Source organism: Salvia splendens, chromosome 13, assembly GCF_004379255.2.
Source record: "Salvia splendens isolate huo1 chromosome 13, SspV2, whole genome shotgun sequence".
Classification (NCBI taxonomy): domain Eukaryota; kingdom Viridiplantae; phylum Streptophyta; class Magnoliopsida; order Lamiales; family Lamiaceae; genus Salvia; species Salvia splendens.
This window is the reverse complement of record NC_056044.1, coordinates 28230665-28247127: the sequence shown is the minus strand read 5'-3', so window position 1 is coordinate 28247127 and position 16463 is coordinate 28230665. Positions and strand designations below refer to the sequence as shown.

The following is a 16463-nucleotide window of genomic DNA, read 5'->3' as shown; positions in this document are numbered from 1 at the left end:
ATAATGTCAGGATTAAAGTTAACGTTACTCCACAAGGAAAGTTTTACTCCACAAGGAAAGTTGTACCTATAAATAGACGCCTAATTAACACCTCACCAATCTTACTCTGAATTCCAAATTTTCGTTTGTGCGAGAAGATGGGTGCCTACAGAAATCGCGCGATTTGGTACGATCGGTCGATGCTGCAGAGCGACGAGACGATCTTCGTGATCCCGCCCAATCAGAGCCGTCACCCCTCCACCGCGGCACCTAATTGGTACGACTGCTCGATGGTGCAGGGAGACGAGACCATCTTCCTCGTCCCACGCGATCAGAGCCGTCGCTTCGTCGCCGCGGCCAACGGTCATGATCGAAATCAAGGGTTTCCTCAGAATGGAAACGCGTCGGAGAGGAGGAGGAGGAGGATGATCGCGGAGCACATCAGAAGTAAATTAGTGGTGCGTGATCACAGAGATGATGATGATGGAGTGTGCGTGATTTGTCAAGAGAATTTGAATTTGGTAGCGCAAATTTGCAAAATCGTGAGACTTGATTGCGGCCACTATTATCACCAGCGCTGCATCACCCATTGGCTCAATGTCAAGAACACGTGTCCCTTGTGTCAAGCACCTGTCGTTTAGTTTAATTGCTGTATTTTAATTTGTTTTTTTATAAGAGAATCAATTTTATAGTGCAATGTTGGAATCTATACATATATATAAAAACAAGTTTTGGCTTTAGAGCATCTCCAGTAAGACTGGACATCAAATAGCCCTCACATAACCTTCACACTGCCCCATCATCAGCACTACAATTCTCCTGCCACATCAACTGGACATCAAATAGCCCTCACATAGCCTTCACACTACCTATCCACATCACTAATAACAATTATATAATTTAATTTACACTCGTATCAACATACGGAAAATTCGAATAATAATATTAAAACTTAAAAAGTACATTAATTTTTAAAAAAAGTACAAAAATTAAAAAGTACATTAATTTTAAAAAGTAAAACAAAATCACTCCTCGCCGCCGTCCTCGTCTCCGTCGTCGCCCAGTGCTTCTTCACCGTCGTCGCCGCCGCCTCCGTCGCCACCTACGCCGCGGCTATTCCCGCCGGTGTCCCTCCTCATCGCCTCCAATTCTTCGCGCTGGCTCTGGAGCAATACACGAAGAAAATCCTTCACCTCGGGGTCCACCGCCGCCTCCCCCAGGAGCCGGGGAAGTATGGGACCCTACCCCGGGAGTCGGGGCCGTCCGAGACCCTACACCGGGAGGCGGGGGAGTCTGAGACCATCCCCCGGGAGTCACTGGAGTACCTTCGTAGTTGTTCTCCATTGCTCGTTATTGATCTTGAACAGAAAGTAAGGTAGAGAGAGTACTCGTTAAAACAAGTGGTGCGAATGAAAATGACGTTCAAACCGCGTATATATAGTGTTTTCAAAAGAAAAAAAAATAAAAAATAAAATCTGACGCCGGTTTGACGCCGATCCGGGACCCACAATGGCGCCGTGAGGATCGGCGTCGGAACCGGCGTCATCGCGCGAATCGGCATGGCCACGCCGATTTTGACGCCGATTTCGCCGACGCCGGTTCCAATGGTTCGGCGTCAGAACCGGCGTCGGCGAAAAATCGGCGTCGCGATTTTGAAGCCGTTACTGGAGATGCTCTTATATTGAAATATTTGTAAGTTATGAGTATAAATTTTAATATTTATAAAATACATCATTATTATTATAGAAAATGAAAGGTTGTTATATTATTCATAATGATATTTATGTACATTTAATATTACGATTGATTGGTGACACTACATATTCATTAATAATATTTAATTTTATTTAATCATTATTAACATTTTTACATAATTGTAAATGTCTCAACTTTCAAGAATAAAATTTATATTATTATTGTAAATTATTTTTTTTCGAATATAATAAATCATAGAAACTGACTATCTATAATATTTTGAAGTTAATGCATTGCATATTCGTCTTGAACTTTATCGCTTTCACAGATTTCATGCAAAGAGAACACTCAAAGTCAACGAAATGGCAAACGGAAGCAAAGAAGACGTAGAGTATAAAATATCACATTATTTTCGCGTACAATAATCATCAATTTGGAGAGTGGGGAGGAAAATAAGGTTGAGGATCATGTTATGTTTAAGTGATATTAGTCCATATTTAAGCTTTTTTCTTAATGTTAGTTTGTTTTATTTTTTGTTAGTTTTGTTTTAATTTTTTTTTTGTCTTAGCTATAATAATTTTTTACAAATAGAATAATATCATAGAAACTGGCCATCTATAATATTTTGTAGTTAATGCATTGCATATTCATCTCAAACTTCGTCAATTCCACATATTTCATGCAAAAAGAGCACCTAAGTCAACGGAATGGCAAAAGTTGTAATATAGGGTATGTAGTTGATTTTTGTTTGAAATTATTACATGTAGATGGTGAAAATTTGGCTTATGGAAAAAATTGCGCCGGTGCAGGACGAGAAAAGTGCAGGAGATGATAACTGGTGATGAAGGGCACCCGAGCTAGATGGAGGCGGATAAAAGATGTTGGGAAAATGATAAGGTAGAGGGGTATTGAAGTGCAAAGAGAAGTCGGAGGGTAATGTTTTAATATGAATGAGTTACTATACCTAATAAATTGTTTATTAGCAATACATTTTTTAATTAGTTGTCCCAATTATATAGGTGAAGGGTTTACATGATTTTTTTATGAGACATATATGATATAACAAATTCAAATTCTTATGGATTTATGTGATAGACTTGGATTAATGTGATGAATTTATTGTTTAATTTAATAAATTACTCCCTCCGTCAGCCATTAAATGGTCAATATTTGACAAGAGTTTTAAGAAATTGTTTGACTTTATGAAGTAAAGTGGGTAGAAAAGTTGGTAGAATGTGGGACTTACTTTTATATATTGGTTTTATAATAAAATGTGAGTGAAATGAGTTAGTGGAATGTATGGTCCATTTACCAAATATGTTAAAAGTGAAATGAGACATTTATTGGCGGACGGACGAAAAAGGAAAAATTAGACATTTAGTGGCACGGAGGGAGTAGATCTTTGAAATTGATAAAATATGAAGGTAGATTATATTTATTATATTTTTCTATGACAATGGCTTCCATATTTTGAACATTATAAATTGTATATTAATAATTTCATATTGATGGTGTTAGACATTAAATTTTACTATGTATTGTTTAAATAAGATTGTTATTTTTATATCCAAAAACGTTTTAATCAATATATGTATTTTTGTTGTTTTAATATAATTTTAAATATTATACTAATTGCATAATTGGTTTTAACATTTTACTTATATTACTCTAGATTGAGATTATAGTTATTAGTTGTGATTAATTTTACTATATTACAATTTTATTTTTATACTTAATTATTGCTATATTCATACATCTATTTAATAAAAAAAATTGATAGGAGTATTAAATATACAAATTGTAACTTGCGGAAGTATAATTATATATGAAATTGAGAAAACCATCTTAAACCTACTTAATCCACAACTTTTATTTATTTTCCGAAAAACGATCAATAAAAATTCCCTATTTATTCTCGTGATGATCTGAATTCCTAATCTATTGAATTGAGAAAAAATGTTTTATCAACTGAGTAGTGTTTCATCGTCTTCTTATTTTAGTATTTTTATTGTACGGAATGTGTTCAAATAAATAATAAGCCTGATATTTGTAATTAAAATTTGAAGATAATTTATAATAGAAATATTTAGGAATAAATAGAATATATAAGAAAAAAAGTAGAGAATTCTAGAAGTGAAAAAAATAGGATGAAAACTTTAGAACAAATACATATGTAGTCTATATATATGACTATTGTAAATATTTTGTAGATGTTAAGTTTCACAAATTTAGTTTTTTTTTAGTTTTCAAATTCGAGTGATGATAAAGTGATATATTATTAAATTAGTTTCCGTAAAATTAATTGAACCGTGCATCGCATGGGAGTAGATACTAGTATAAATAAGAGACAAGATTACCATTACATACATAATGCCCTTAATTTTTTAATTGTATTATTTACTTACTAAATTACCCTCTATTATATTTTAATATCCTAAAAATCATTAATCTTAATATTTAGATATCACAACAAATTAAATCTCCATATCTCTAATCTCCATATCTAAGGCCACCCGCAACGCGTTTCGCGGTTGGCCCGTATTCCGTCACTAAGGGACGGGACGGCGGCGTGACGCGTTGCAGCGCCCCGTCTCGTCCCCAGCCCGTTCCGCGTTCCATCCCGCCGTGACGAATGGCGAGACGTCTCGCCACGCGCTGAGGCGACGTGGCGCGCTCCGGCGCCATGCGTGACGCCCACTCGCCGGTCCGCGAGTGGGCATCGTCACGTTCGACATCAACGCGTTCGGCGACTGGGAGGGCATGTACAATGTCCTCGGTGGTGGTTCCGGTTTGTCGACGCCGGGCACCCAAGGTTCGTCGACGCCGGGGGGAAGGGGTACCAACCACCCCATTTTGATGTGGATGCATACGCCCGTCCCTCCGCCCCGAGGTATTCGCAGGGATTATCCCATATTCGGGAGGATTATTCCATTGAACCCACTCCGGAAGAAGGCCGAGGCGGGGGAGGAGGCCGAGACGGTGGAAGCTCCAGGGCGGAGGCGAAGGCGGATGAGGAGGAGGAGAAGGAGGAGGAGGATCTAGGCCGGCATCTGTATGGCCCCAAAGAAACGCTGGCGGTGTACAACGCCTGGATCAGCGTCTCGTACGATCCCATCGTCGGAAATCAACAACCGCGGATGTGCTTCTGGGAAAAGGTCACCGAGGCCTACCACGAGATTAAGCCGAAGGGCTCCCGCCGCCGCACATATAAGATGCTCCGCGCTCACTTTGACCGAGTCGACAGAGATGTCAAAAAATTCTGCGCCATCTACAAGAATGAAGCGGCTCATTACCAAAGCGGAGCCACGGGAGCCGACATTCTCAGGTCGGCTTTTTTAGTCTACTTCGACGACACCGGCAAACAATTCAAATATGTTGATGTTTGGGAGGTCGTCAAAGACGAGGAAAGGTGGGCCGGCGGTGTGAGGTCCAGCTCGGGCTCGACCTCGTAGCGCATGAAGCACACGGCGGGTGGCCAATACTCGTCTAGTGATGGCGGTTCGGGCAGCGCCGCAGGTGAGTTTGCCTCGCAGAAGGTTGAGGGCACGTCAGACGATGCCGGGGGGTCCTCCCGTGGGCGCCGTCGGCCGCAAGGGAGAAATGCGGCCAATGCGGCTAGAGGGAGGAGGGGCCGAGCAGAATCAAGCCAGGCTGGCTCGAGCTCGGGGGGGACCCTCGAACTCCCTTATGTCCATGTACATGACCGCCACAATGGCAGACACTTCCCGCATGACGCCTCCCCAATACCAAGCCTATCTTAACAGAATTGCGTTTATGGCAGCACAACTTGGCATTCCGCCTCCTCACGGCTTCAGTGCACCTCCACCGCCTTCGGGGGATGATTCGCCGGCGGAGTAGTTTTTTTTATTTTCTATAAAATTGTATTTTAAATTATGTCATTTTTATTTTTTTAGGATTTTAATTATGTATTTTTTTTTTATTTTTTTGAATTTTAAGTTGTATTTTTATTTTATGTTGCAATTTTATTTTATTTTTAATGAAGTGTGTTTTTTTAATTGAATTTGGTTGTAAATAAAAATAAAAAATAAAATTGAACGAATAGTAATTTAAAGGACGGTTAAGGGACGGAGGGTTGCAGATTCCGTCCATTAGTTAAGAGATGGAGTAAAAAAAGTACCGTGAGGCCCATGAATAGTAATTTAAGGGACGGATAAGTGACAGCGTTACGGATGGTCATACTCCTCTGTCAACGTATATATATACATTTGCTGAAATGTATATGCATATCAACATTATATACACTACTGCATCATTTATCAAATGTAACGCAACCATTTTGACTGCAAAATCGAGCAATAGAACATTGGTGACACACACGTGATTATTAACTCACATTGACACACGCTACAAAACAAAAGAATACCATTGGATAAAAATCACTAATAAAAAAAATACTCCATTAGTCTCATAAAATATCCCCTCCCATTTTTGACAATTTACCATTCTGGTGGACCTCATTCTCCAAATATTCATATTTGTATAAGACGAAGAGTTTATAAATTTTAAAATATTAGTTATCCTGGACATTGTACTGTACATGATGACTAAGATCCAATTTTAAATTTGCATAATTATAATTCCAATAAATATATTACCTTTTTCTATAGGTGTTTGTGATGGGTTTGCAACAGGAAAAATAAATAAATTAGAGTTTTGGTTCTATTTAATAAATTATTTAGACAAATTTTATTCACGCAATTATCACATCTATAATGGATATAACTTGAATGAAATCATGCTTTTAATTAATTGAAACCTAAAGCATGCCTTTCTACAGAGAGAATTAATTACATTCTTGATTCTCCAAAGAATTGCAAATAGCTCGCTACTTTTCCACTTGATGATCTTTCATACTAAACCACAAATCTTCTGTCTGGTTCCGAATAATATTTCTATATCAGGCTGATCTTATCAAAATATATGTGACTTGAATAAAGAAGAGACAGAAATCTCACAGAGAGTGAGAGAGGGAAATCAGCGCCTCACATATAGAGAAAATGACAAAAATTATGTGTGAGTTCACGCTGTCTCTAATTTATTCTCCTATTTCTTAGGTTACATATTGGGCCAGTCAGTAATCTATGGAGGTTTGGATGCAGGTCATACTCATTTGGCTTTTAACTAATTAAATTGAACCTCAATTTAGTTGAAGCACTAAATGTAAAATTATTATCAGCAACAACATTAATACTATAGATTCACCTATCCAAACCCGAAATTATAAATAATCCTGATTTCCTCATTTAATTGATTATTTCTCGCGATTAAGATCTAAATGTCAATCAATCAATTAATTAATATATGCTATGAACTTAATTAATTAATATTTTATTTACTCCAAGAGTGGACTAAAAAATGCTAATTTTTATTCTTGGAATAAAAATCCAACTAGCTAGGTTCCGAAGAATAAAATTTTATTTCAAGCTCCTCTTGGGGACATTATCAAACCAGACTCACTTGTGGCATGATTCAACATAATAGTAATCCTAGCACCGCTAGATTTTAATTACCACTAACCAAAATATCAGGATTATTGGATTGCGAAAAACTCGCACCATTTGATAAATCAAAGTAATGCATAATCAATAACGTATGTTCAAAGCTAAATATATTGATATAGAAATGGTACCTTATCAAAATCTCGTCTTTCAGTAAATAACATAAAGACTTGTCTTGCTATTAGATCCATTCAGTGATATACCACACCAATGCCATATTATTTAGTTAAGGCTTGAATATATACGGAGTGACATTGCAACCTTTAACGATTGGTAGTCAAAGCCTATCTAGATTGTGAAATACTCCCTCCGTCCCTTTGATTTTGTCACACTTTGACCGAACACGGATTTTAAGAAATGTAATGAAAAATGAGTTGAAAAAGTTAGTGGAAAGTGAGTCCTACTTTTAGGGTCCTCTTCTAATACTTTTAACACCATAATCCAAAACTAAGACTAAATCTACACCCTTAGATTTTGAAATGAGTGGATGAGATTAAAGCTCACAAATTTCAATAAATAGTAGACAAAATATCAACAAAAGGGTAATATCGTCATTATGTTATCATATGATAATTTTCATGGTTTTTTTTATATCAACATAGTATATTACAAATATCAACAATATGACATGAGAATATCAATACAGTTTTATTGATATTTTACCTACATTATATTGATATTTTGCATACACTATATTGAGATTTTTTTGCATTTGTTGATAAAATCTGTTTATCAACATGTAAGAAAATTGAAATATAATTTATCAAATTTCATCACCCGAACATCGTCAGAACATATGTAATTGAGATCTCGTTGGAATCCTGATAAAATAATCTTTAATTTGATATATTTTTTATGAAAAAATAATTTAAAACGAGAGAGTTACGTAAATTTAAAGTTTTAAGATGATTTTGTTGATAGAGAATTGACTTTAATAAGCTTTAAGTTTATTTAATAATTTTTTAATTTAAAATATATTTGATGTGACATTATCTCCTAATCTAATGGGTAAGATTTGGTCTTAATTTGTGATTGATAATTAGTTAGCAACTGATCACTCCCCTCTACTTTTATATATTAGTTTTATAATAAAATGTGAGTTGCAATGAGTTAGTGGAATATGGGTCCACTACCAAAAATAGTAAAAAAGTGAAATCTGACAAATTTTGTGGGACGGATGAAATAAAAAAAGGTGACAAAATTTAAGGGACGGAGGGAGTACTGCTTTCCTTTGTTCAGAACTGACCGTGTTACCTTAAAGTGAATGTCACCCACAATCGGTGTACTAAAACAAAGACTTTGACTTGTTTTATTTTTTACATTTAAATATAACACCATTATGACAAAATAATTTATTTTATTCATTGAAAATAAAATAAGAGTTTTTACAAAATCTAATTACTTGGAAGGTGATTTAAAGTATACAAAACTATAATAGCCTGTTTCACATCAATGTTATATTTTAAATTAAAATGTAACTCTTGGACTGGATTTTAATTGTTATTAATTTATGATGAAAATTTTATTAATTTATGATGAAAATTTTAATTTTAGTTGAGGCATCCATGAAGGTGGAAGCATTCCAGTTTGTTCTTGCACCGTTTTGAACAATGGAGGCAACATCTTATATATTCCACCAACTTCCTTCATTGCATCACTACCACCAGAGTTATCTCCGTTAGTCCAGATGCTGAGCTTAGGCTGGAGCCCGCGTACGGCCTCAGCATTGCTCTTTGCAAGATCTTGAAACACTCCCCCATTTATCATCAAGTAATCTCTCATCGCCGAGTAGTTTCCTCCAAACGCACCTAAAATGGAGCGTATGTAGGTCCCTTGCGCCTCGGCTAGAGCAGTGAGCCCTTCGGCTTCCTTCAGCTTGGCGTAGAGGTCTCCCTCCACCTTCTGCTTCCGTTGATACAGCTCAGCCTCTGCTGCAGCCTTGATGGCCTCCGATTCCTTCTGCTTCTCGTAGAGATAGGCTTCCGCAGCTTTCTGTTTGGCATACAAGACGGCGTTGGCTTCCTGCGACTTGGTTTCGAACTCAACGGTAGCTTTGGTGAGGAGATCCGCCTTGAGCTTTTCCGTGGTGGTGAGTGCGTTCATCCTCTCCACCTCTCTCTGGAGTTCGGCCTCGCGGATGGCCACCGCCTTCTTGGACTCGACCAGCGCGACTTCAGCCTCCTTAGCCCATCCCGCTTTCTTCATGGCCAGCTGGGCGTTGGTGTTGAATAGGGAGAATATATTTTCTAGTATATTGAACCGGTAGGAATGTACATGCCTTAATAGGCAGAGATAACCTTTACATATGGTAAGATACAATCTTGATTTACCCTAGCTATAATTGGGAAGGAATCATTGTAATTGATATTGTAATTTTTACATTAATTTCATGAATATTTGTATATCTTCCAACACTCCCCCTCAAGTTAAGTAATGGGACTTCCCATTCTTAACTTGCCCAATACTTCATTGAAGCTTCTTGCATCCACCGCTTTTGTAAGGATATCGGCTAGCTGATCCTTCGACCGGACATATGGGAGATCTATCACTCTTCCTTCTATGTTCTCCTTGATGAAATGACGATCCACTTCAACATGCTTCGTTCGATCGTGTTGTACCGGATTTTCAGATATACTGATAGCTGCTTTATTGTCACAAAACAATTTACACGGCTCTTTTGTTATTAAGCCGAGTTCTGTCAGTAATTTCTTTAACCACAATATCTCTGTTATCCCACTCTTGATCCCACGGAATTCTGCTTCTGCACTTGATAGAGCTACCACCTTCTGTTTTTTGCTTCTCCACGTCACCAGATTACCCCCAACGAAGGTAAAATACCCAGCAGTAGATCTCCGATCATTCGGATTTCCTGCCCAATCTGCATCCGTGAAACCATGTACCTCCAAGTTCCCATGATTTTCGAACAGAATCCCGTGCCATGGTGTTCCCTTCAAATAGCGCACAATTCTCAAGGCTGCTTCCCAGTGATCAACTTGAGGTTTGTGCATGAATTGACTGACTACTCCCACGGCGTATGCAATATCGGGTCTCGTGTGGGAGAGATAAATGAGCTTACCCACCAGTCGCTGGTATATTGTTTGATGTGTGAGTTCAGCTCCTTCGGTCAGTCGTAGACCGTGGTTCTGCATCATCGGGGTCTCTGCAGGCTTGCAGTTGAGCATTCCTGTCTCAGCCAGGAGGCCAAGGACATACTTCCTCTGATTTATAAATATTCCCTTCTTCGATCTCATCACTTCAATGCCCAGAAAGTACTTTAGTAGACCTAGGTCCTTCATCTCAAACTCGGTGAATAGGTTCTCCCTCAACTGTTTGATCTCGTCCTCATCATCCCCAGTAAGAATCATATCGTCAACATAAATAATCAGACAGGTGATCTTCTCTTCTCTCCTTTTTATGAACAAAGTATGATCAGAGTTACTTTGTTCGTACCCATATTTCTTCATCACTTCTGTAAATCTTCCAAACCACGCTCTTGGTGACTGCTTCAATCCATAGAGTGTCTTCTTGAGTTTGCACACTTCTCCCCCTCTGAACTCTTCGTCGAATCCTGGTGGGGCTTCCATATAGATTGGTCGTGTCAACTCTCCATGCAAGAACGCATTAGTCACATCGAACTGGTGTAGTGGCCAATTCTTTGTCGCTGCAATAGAGAATAACACGCGGATCGTGTTCATCTTTGCTACGGGTGAGAAGGTCTCTGCATAATCCACTCCATAGGTTTGCGTATATCCCTTAGCCACCAGTCTTGCTTTATAGCGATCAACCGATCCATCTGGTTTCCTCTTGATTGTAAAGACCCAGCGGCACCCCACTGGTCTAGATCCTTCCGGCCTTTTACAGACTTCCCATGTCTTATTCTTCATTAGCGCATTCATCTCCACAATCATCGCTTCCTTCCAATGTGGGATTTTAATTGCCTCATCTGCTGTCCGGGGAATTTCCTCTTCTTCGTATAAGGCAGTCATAAAGGCCTTTGCCATCTTGGTAAGATTTGCTGATGCGAAGTCACCTACAGAGTATCTGCTCTGTTTTGATATACGCTCGGGACTGTATCGTTTAGGTGGAACACCCCTTGTGCTCCTTTCTGGAAGAATGTACCGTCCTGTGTCTCCATCAATTGCAGCACTCTCCGTGGGTTCTACATCAGCATTGTTAGGAACAGTTGTACCATTGACATTGGTTTCAGTGTTTACCTCGGATATCACTGGAGGAGGATGTTCAGATGTGGGTGACTGAGGAGGCTCTGCCGGTGACAAAACGGGCTCGGCGGCAGTGCTAGTTGACTCTGTTGGTTCCGTTACAAAGTCGCTTGGTGGTGGCACAAACCAATTTAGGGGTCCACTTGACCTACTCTCCCCCTGACCACTAACATTGGTGTAGAAATATTTGCATTCCAGGAAGTTGCAGTTCATTGTTGTTATAATCTTCCTAGACGATGGGTCATAACACCTATATCCCTTTTGATTTATCCCGTACCCCAGAAAAACACATTTTATGGCGCACGCGGAAAACTTTGTACGTTCGTGTTTAGGAACATGGACATATACTGAGCATCCAAAAATCTTAAGGGGTAGGGTAAGAGGTTCAGGTACGTCGGCTAGGGAAGACAAGAGGTTCAGTGGGGTTTTCATGTTTAAGATTTTCGTAGGGAGTCGGTTCACTAAATAGACGGACGTAGCAACAGCTTCAGGCCACAAAAATTTTGGAACTTTTGAGTCAAAAAACAACGCACGTGTGATTTCTAATATGATCCTATTCTTTCTTTCGGCTACTCCGTTTTGTTCAGGGGTATAGGGGCATGAGGTTTGATGAACTAACCCGTTTTCTGTGAAAAAATTTGACAAGTCTTTGTTAACGAACTCCCTCCCATTGTCGGACCTAAGAATTTTTATCGTGGTCTGAAATTGAGTTTGGATAAGTTTGTAAAACAAAACAAATTTTTCAAAGACTTCGGATTTGTGTCTCAAAAAATAAACCCAAGTCATTCTCGAACAATCATCCACAAATAAAACAAAATATCGAAAACCATGATCCCCAATGACGGGCGCGGGGCCCCAAACATCAGCATGCACAAGTGAAAAAAGACTCTTAACACGAGTTTTAGTAGATTTAAACGATTGTCTGTGGCTTTTCGCCAAAACACACGACTCACAATCAAAATCCTTAATATGCGAAAAATTCGGATAAAGAAGTTTAAGATAACCAAGAGATGGATGACCTAGACGTCTGTGCAACAACCAAGCATCTCGGGTAGCAGATCCGTGAGCCAACATCGCGGCACTGCCTTGATGAGCCATCTCGTCGACATAGTAGAGGCCTTGACGCTCAGTGCCACGCCCAATTATCCTCCTCGTCCTGATATCCTGCAAAACACAGAAATTGGGATGCATCAGTAGCGTACAATTTAATTCCTTCGTGACATGACTGATAGACATCAATTTATGGGATAGCTTGGGAACATAAAGACAATTTGATAGTGTCAACGTCGGGGAAATTTCAATTGTTCCACTCCCCTCTACTGAAGTAAGTTCCCCATCGGCAGTCTGTATTTGGCTTTTCATAGCCCCACAAAAATCCACAAAATCCTGTCTATCATGGGTCATAGTATCTGTTGCTCCACAGTCAAAAATCCACCGATTATCTTTTTTTCCAGTCTTATGTTGTACCGTACATGCAATAGGTAGCTCATGCAAAATATCAAACCTATTGGGGCTCACATACAAGTTATCACACACTATGGGGTCTTTCTGCAATTTAGATAAAGTTTGGGGGGCAGGCTGCATGATATGGGGTTGAATGGGGGTCTGTTTCGAATTAGCCAAACATTTGGGGTCAGAATGCATAAATCGGGGTTCAATCTGCAGTTTCTTAGAAATATGGGAACCAAATGCAAAATTAACATTATATGGGCTAGGTTTTAGAAACCCTAGCCCATTACCTCCTCCATCGGCGCCTCTCTCTATTCCCCCGACTCGTCCGGCGAAAGCCGCCTGACCGACCTCCTCCGCTCGCTTGTCGCCGCCGCCGCGTGGAGTGACGCCGTCAGTGCTTCGTCCGCGAGTGGTGCCCTCTGTTCCACCGGTTCCCTCCATTCCGATAACCAATTTCGCCCTTCCCTGTTGGCTTTCGTCCCACCATTCCGGGAATCCGATCAATTTGAAGCAGTTCTCACGGGTATGTTTGTTCCTCCCGCAATTTGAACACCATAGTTTCGATTTATCTGGCTTGGTGGCTCCGCGGCGGCTATTGGTGACTGTGGGCGGTTGGCTGGAGCGTGTCAGTGCTGGGTGTGTTGGTTGCGTCTGGACTCTGGTCTGTCGGGCTCCAAATCCGAGCCCTACGCCGTTCGCGGTTGCGGTCGTATCGGGGTAAGCCGATGGCATGATTTTAAGCCGAACGGCTTCTCGCTTGATCCATCCATACGCGACATCCACTGGAGGGGTTGGACTCTCCTTGAGAATGTCCCGTCGAGTTCCTTCGAATTGGGAGTTCAATCCCGCCAAGAATTTGTACAATCTCTTCTGATTTGTAATCTCTCTATACTCACAGATTCCCTTATCGCAGCATGTAATAGTCTTGGTTTGGCATCGATCGATTTCAATCCAAATCCCGTGTAGCGTCCTCCAGTAAGTCTCCAAGTCCATGTCTCCTTGGACAACTCGGCTGACCTTGTCCTCCAGGTCATAAATCAGGTAAGAATCTGACGTGCTTTGGTACGTCACGGCCAGGCTATCCCAGATGGCCTTCGCGCTTTGGTGGTGTGCGAAGTCCGCCACAATCTCGATCTCCATGTTGTCGACTATCCAGGAAAAAACCACCAAATCGGTCTCCTCCCACTCCAGATACTCCTTATCTGTTGGCTTCGGGGGTTCTGGCACTCCGGTGATATGCCGTAGTGCTCTCCGGCTTCCGATGGCTACCCGCATCAGTCGGGCCCATAGAGCATAGTTTCTTCCGTTTAATTTGAATGCAACTGTTACATTCTTACTTGCTTTCAACTTGAGATCGCCAGTCTTGACGTCTTCCTTGTTGTCTGCCATTTCAGGTTTGGATTCGTCCGCTGCCGCCTTCTGGCCGGAACAGGTATTCGGGCGATGATGATATTATATTCTGAGCCTGTAATTTGGCTCTGATGCCATGTTGAATAGGGAGAATATATTTTCTAGTATATTGAACCGGTAGGAATGTACATGCCTTAATAGGCAGAGATAACCTTTACATATGGTAAGATACAATCTTGATTTACCCTAGCTATAATTGGGAAGGAATCATTGTAATTGATATTGTAATTTTTACATTAATTTCGTGAATATTTGTATATCTTCCAACAGCCTCCGCAGCCATGGCCTCCTGCTGGTTCTAATAAATCTTGACCTCGGTCTCCACCTTCAATTCCTGCTTCTTCCCCTCTCCTTGCCTCTGGGTGGAGATGATCTTCGTCTCGGCATCGATCTTGGCTGCATTCTGCTTGGTCTGGCCGTCTCGGAGCTTGGAGCCAACCTAATAATGCATACATTGTTGAAATAATTAATCCTAAACTAAATTCCATGAAAAGTTATTGAGTTATAGTAATTACCTCGCCCTTCATCTTGGCCTCAGCGACATCAATCCGGGCCTAGTTAGCAGCTTCCATCTGGACCTTCTGGCCGAGATAGGAGAAGTACTCATGTCCGGGGACGTCGACGAGCTGCTTGACGTTGGCGTTGTAGATGATGAAGCCAAACTGGTTGAGCTGGACCTGGATCTTGTTGAAGACCTCTTGCTTGAACTCCTTGGTGCCCTTGAAGATTTCCTCCATGGTCATGGACGCGGCGTGTCTCGCCCTCAATGACGCCCCCAACGAGGTCGGTGACGTGGTTGGATGTGGTGGAATGGGAGGACATAAGCTTGGCGTACTTGAGGATGCTCTCAGCATCGTCAACGAGGGGGCCGATGGTGAAGACGGGGGGAGGATGAAGGGGAGCTTCTCGGCGCTCATGGCTTGGACTTGGAAGGTGTAGTTGACCGGGGAGAGGTCGATTCGGGTGCATCTTTGACCAGGAAACACCCACGACTTCCGAGTCAGCTTCATGTCCTTGATCCATCATCCCGTTATCACAAGGTATTCCGATGCTTTAGCTACTTTATACATTATCACAATCTTTAGTTTGTACACAAATTAGAACAACAAGAGAATAATCAGATTTGTGATTCAACACACAAACTGAAGCTCCTATTTGTAGAGGGATAAGCAAATCCCGACTAGGGAAGGACATGGATTTATAAGGAAAATTTCAAACTATTGTAATCTTTTATTCGAGTTTTTCGGTGTGAATCGCTATCTCTAGCTCTAGGTATCCTATCACAGCTCATTCCCATAATAATACTCACTCTATTCATTAAAAAATGTCCTTTTTGACCCGATATTGATTTATAATAAATTACTATTTGATTTAAAAATAATTAGAGATATTGATATTTGTGTATTTTTGTTATTATATTGGATACTGAATAAACTGAAAGTCGTCATTGTAATTAAGATTTTTCCTTTATTTGTGATTAAAATGTTAATCACATAAGTATATAATTGATTAATTTAGTTTTAATACTCATTCTTCATTAAAAAAAATCGACAAACTCTGTTGAACACAAACGATGATTTTTATATTGAAAAAACATACTACTAAATTCAAATAAAGATTACATGTGGGGTTTTTTAGAGGGAAATCCAAAAACCATATATGAATATCCCAAAAGAGTAACTACTGAATAAGTTGGAGGTAAATATAAGCTAAAAAATTTATAAAAGAAATTATTACATCCAAACTGAAAAGTTATCTACCAGTTGGCCCTAAGAAAAATTTCTTCATTGAGCATTGACTACAAGGCAGAGGGATTGACGGCAACCTTATAAGTTATAACTCAATGGTTTAGCCAACAAAGCCGTTCATGTCAGCTGTGCCACATGAGGGCTCAAAGAAGCAACACTGCATTTTGGAGTATGCATAAGTTTATAGGATCAATTCTTTTTTTTGGTAAAGGACTTTAATTGAATTCCATTTTAATGAAGAGTATTACTTGTATTCCGCCCCAGGGAGTGACGCATAAGAGTTATGCGTCACTAACAGAAAGACGCATAATAATTATGCGTCGTTAGTTATTGACGCATAATCGTTATGTGTCGCTAATAAACGACGCATAAGGGTTATGCGTCGTTAGATATTGACGCATAACCATTGTGCGTCGTTCATTAGCGACGCATAACTCTTA

General features: G+C 40.0%; 1 protein-coding gene, 1 long non-coding RNA gene and 1 pseudogene across 2 annotated transcripts; 2 read left to right on the top strand and 1 right to left on the bottom strand.

Moving 5' to 3' along the window:
- Window positions 1-137: 137 nt before the first annotated feature.
- LOC121760825 lies at window positions 138-620 on the top strand. Its single transcript, XM_042156430.1, has one exon. The coding sequence runs from the start codon at window positions 138-140 to the stop codon at window positions 618-620; it is 483 nt and encodes a 160-aa protein (XP_042012364.1).
- An 8103-nt stretch (window positions 621-8723) lies between these two features.
- Window positions 8724-15345, bottom strand: LOC121760823 (annotated as a pseudogene).
- On the top strand, window positions 9416-14536 carry LOC121761157. Its single transcript, XR_006041941.1, has 2 exons — window positions 9416-9501; window positions 14260-14536. It is a non-coding gene; the product is annotated as an uncharacterized LOC121761157 (long non-coding RNA).
- Window positions 15346-16463: the final 1118 nt, after the last annotated feature.

Excerpts from the sequence above, each read along its gene's own strand:
- LOC121760825 (XM_042156430.1), top strand. The coding sequence starts at position 138 with ATGGGTGCCTACAGAAATCGCGCGATTTGGTACGATCGGTCGATGCTG.